Below are 4,315 nucleotides of genomic sequence, written 5' to 3' on the forward strand. Positions count from 1 at the left end.
AAAAATAAATAAATAAATAAAATAAAATAGATATAAATATTATAACTATAATTCTTACTTAATAACTGTTTTGTTATATGTAATTTTACTATGTTAAATTTAAAGCCTTCCTTTTTGTTTAAACAGAAAAGGGGAAATGGTGAAGGAGTTCCTTCTGTTTATGTGTTGCTTTCATTGGGTAATGAATAAAGAAACTGCCTTGACCTAGTTGATAGGACAGAACTTAGGTAGGCAGAGTAGACAGAACTAAATGCTGGGAAGAAGGGCAGAGCAGAGTGGCAGATGCCATGGATCTCCTGCCTGAGATGAACGCTGGTTAGAATCTTGTCAGTAAGCCACAGTCACGTGGCGATACAAAGATTAATAGAAATGGATTAAATTAAGATGTAAAAATTAGCCAATAAAAAGTTAGAGCTAATGGCCAAGAAGTGTTTTAATTAATACAGTTTCCGTGTGGTTATTTCAGGTATAAGCTAGCCAGGTGGCTGGGAAAAACAAAAGGGCTAGCTCGTACAACATATATATTTAATAAATTCAATTTAAATGTATTTGATTTATGAAATTATATCAGTAAAATATAAATTATTCTGATTACCAATTTGTAAATGAAGAGACTCTCAAGGAAGAAGGGTTACAGTCATAGTTTATTAATAAATAAATAAATACCCCCTCACAAAACTACCATAATCCATATACCAAGAGGAATTTACTAGTCTAAATGCCCTCGTGCATTTAGTTGCATCTTTTAATACACTAAACTATTATACCATTTATATTTTTAAGAAGTTAGAATACTATTATTCCTACAACTGAAGACACAATGATACATTGTATAGTAATTTAAAATATTCTATAAACTCATGAAAAAAATCAAATTCAGTAACTCATGAAACAAATCTATGACTACAGCTGCATTCTACAATTATATTTAAAATTTATACTACCTAAAGATTTTTAAACACTGTTGTAATTATTTTATTAAATATTAATTCTCTTTTATCTTTCCTAAAAAATACGTTTTTTAAAAAAGAAACTTCTGTGTTACAAACAAAGATAAGACATGAGATGTACATAGCATTTCCTGGAAGGAAGTAGAAACTTTCTATAAATACATGTCAAGTATGTTTACAAAGGAAACAATGACTTGAGTATGCCTGCTTTACATGAGAAGCTAACCAATAAAACCTCTTCAACATAAATTCTCTTATGATGCCACATAAAAAAATTCCTCCTGAAGCCAACTTCCTGACTAGTTTCGGTCACTGGTAGAGCCACAAGGCAAATCCTTGACACTGGCTATGTAACATTATTTTCAACCTAATTCGGTAGCTTTCCTGAAAGCTCTGTTCCATATTTGGATGTTTTAAGTCACCTACAACACCATGATACACAAGACAAGCACTTACAATGACATCATTCACTTTATCTGTTACTCTGTCATTCTTCCCTACAAACCCTGGGTAGGGGAAATGCCCACTGCCTTGGATAAAAAGCAGAAAAATTTCAAGCAGAGCTATGAAGTCCTGTATTATACTACATACTCAGACTTTACTTTGCAAATGTTTTTCAGGTAAGGCAAATGTGAAAGAAACAGCACCTGAAGACCAAACACCAGTTTTCTCATATTTTCTCATTATACGGAAAGAATGAATGAACAGGAACGAACAGAAATACTTTGTCAAAGGTGACTGACTATGCCAAGAGACTGTAGAAACCCAAGGTCTCATTAGTTCCCTTCCTTCCCTGTCACTGGCCAATGGAAACGATGTTTCAAGGTGTCCACCATACATTGTGCTTTCACATTTAACTTAAGATCCAAAGCAAAAAAATTCATTTCAGAAATATTAAAAGCTTAAAAGCTTCCAACTTCTAACACATCACTCAGTACTCCAAATGAATTTTACTAGTTGTGCTTACTTACCAAATAAAAATAAGGCTTTGATAATTATTATAATTGTAAATATACTTTTAATAATCAACTTAAAATTCCACAATTTCAAGTACGACTATTTTGAACTATTAAGGTTAATTAACCTTAAATATACAATGCCAAAACCTATACCTCACATTGCTAATTCAGGAACTACAATACAGCCAGCAACATACTAATGAATAGCTCCTTTGCCATCTACTCTTTACCTCAAAAGTCTCCATCTGAAAATAGATTGCACTTAGTATTTCCATGCAAAGACCAAACTGGGGAATGGAGGCGTATGCAATTTTGGTATCACATTATTTCTAAGGTCTAAGCTAAAACTAAATATTTAAAAAGAAAAAAATGTTTGCATCATTTACGGTAGATTTCATTTCACTGAAGAGTTAAATGTCTTTTTTTACCAAAAAAGAAATACTTCACTTCCTTTTTTAGTCTACTGTGTATCTAACGAACCCATCTGTTAAGAACTGATCCAGCAGGCATGGCTGCTGCAGAGTCCACACTGGTTCCATATTCAAATCAGGAGCCCTACTACCTCTTATCAGGTTACAACGCACTAGGTAAGCACACAAATGCCATTATCACATCATCCAAAGTAAAAATCCTATTGACTACAGAAAAATGGAAAAACTTAAAATGTGGGTGTATGTTCCTTAAAATGCACATAAATTGGGTAGCAGCTAACACATGAATACATTTCTTGAAACTGCATGTCTTCTAAAAGGGGGGGTAAAGATAAAAGTAATGGCCTATTTGAGATAAGGTAAAATAAAAAGAAAACCATATTCACACTACTGCTTTGAAAAGAACTGGTTATGCCTATGGGACAACAACCTCACTAACTTACACTGACTTTCGTGGTGGTTTGTTTTAAAGGTCCGCAAAACTAGAAGAGGTGCTTTGTATCCAAGCAGCCATAAATACAGCAAAGTAAAGACAGATAACCTATCTTTGACCTGATATGCTAGCAGAAAGGAAAACAAGTGCTTCAACTTTCCTGTGAATCTCAAAGGTTCATAAAGCACAGACATTATCTAATCCGTGTCTCAGAGTACCGCTGCCATAGCTGCAGTGTTCTCTCAATTTTCCAGCACATCAAATAAAAATAATTGCTTCACTGAAAATTCAGACTACATGAGTATGGAAAAAAAAATCCCGTAGCAAGCATTTTTTTTTAATCCCTCGACTTCACACCAAGTACAACGGTCAACTGATTGCTCCTGATTTACACCTTGCCTTCCAAAACCCAACCTTACTGAATGTCAAGGGCTAGATGTTGCAGAAGAAACTGAAAAGCTTTGCTACAGAAAACAAAAACAAAAACAAAACAGAACAAAATATCTCCAAACCACTGCATTTACAAAACGCAAGATCCATGAACCACCCTTAATTATGCTCTATTCAGAATTTTCCTCTCCTTTCTTTCTTTCCCTGCCATCAGGAACACTGCTTAGACTCCCTGTAGATAGCGCAAAACATTAAGTCATACACAGTTCTGCAGTAACTCTTGCCATGAAAGGAGCCAAAACCTAGGCTGCCTTTGAAATCTTTCCCTCCGCTCTTTCTCCACAAGCCACGCTCCAGAAGGCAACCATAGGAACCAACCTGTATGATCGGGTGCCCCCTTCCATTTTAACACCTTCTGCGCCCCACACCCCCCCCCCAAAGGCTAAGGGAAGGAGAGCGATGATTACAAAGAGGGGAAGGTCGCCTGGAGACTGGAGTCGGGGTGAGCACAGGCACCGCGCTCTCCATCACAGCCTCAGAATGTACAGGACAGATGCAAAATCTGCATCATTCGTCGCCCTCCCCGGAAAACACAGCCCCTCAGCTGCTCAAGTTGGACCGAGTGCGCTTCTCGCATTTCGGGAGCTGGAGGCGCACGGGGGGGGAGGGGGGTGGTGGTGGAATGGGGGTGTCGTGCCCCAGGGGCCGGGCTGTCACCTCGCGGAGCCACAGCATGGACAATTATGAGGAAGAGAGGAAAAAGCCCCAGAGGACCCAAGGGCCGCCTCACCCTTCCACGCACGGTCCAGGCCCGAACAGACGGTCGTCGGAAGTGCTAGAAAGCCGACCTGAGTTGGGCATCGCGCGGGTGGCAAGAGGGAGGTGGCGCGGTGGCCGTGGCAGTAGCCGCGCGCGGGCGGGCGGGCGGCTGAGGGACGCGGAGAGGCAGGGCGCGGGCGGCCGTGGGGACCCTTACCAGGTTGAGCACGGTCTCCACGATGTCCCGGTTGCTGACCTCGCCGACCTGTATGAGTCCGATGAGAACGGCGAATTTCATCCGGATGTTGCGGATCGGTACCGAAGGGTTGATCATCCCCGCGGGCAGCACCACCGGGCCGGAGCCCGAGCCGGCCGCCCCCCGCGGCTCCCCCA

General features: G+C 40.0%; 1 protein-coding gene across 5 annotated transcripts in view; it reads right to left on the reverse strand.

Moving 5' to 3' along the window:
* The window catches only part of Nbea (neurobeachin), a 494,560-nt gene extending 490,251 nt beyond the window's left edge, over positions 1-4,309 (reverse strand). For all 5 annotated transcript variants that reach the window (XM_005344001.2, XM_026778835.1, XM_026778862.1 and 2 more), the window contains exon 1: positions 4,140-4,309. In XM_005344001.2, coding sequence (XP_005344058.1) covers positions 4,140-4,256 — 117 coding nt within the window. In that variant the 5' untranslated portion in view covers positions 4,257-4,309. The remainder of the gene's footprint in view (positions 1-4,139) is intronic.
* Positions 4,310-4,315: the final 6 nt, after the last annotated feature.

This window comes from Microtus ochrogaster, chromosome 1 (assembly GCF_000317375.1).
Source record: "Microtus ochrogaster isolate Prairie Vole_2 chromosome 1, MicOch1.0, whole genome shotgun sequence".
Taxonomy (NCBI): Eukaryota; Metazoa; Chordata; class Mammalia; order Rodentia; family Cricetidae; genus Microtus; species Microtus ochrogaster.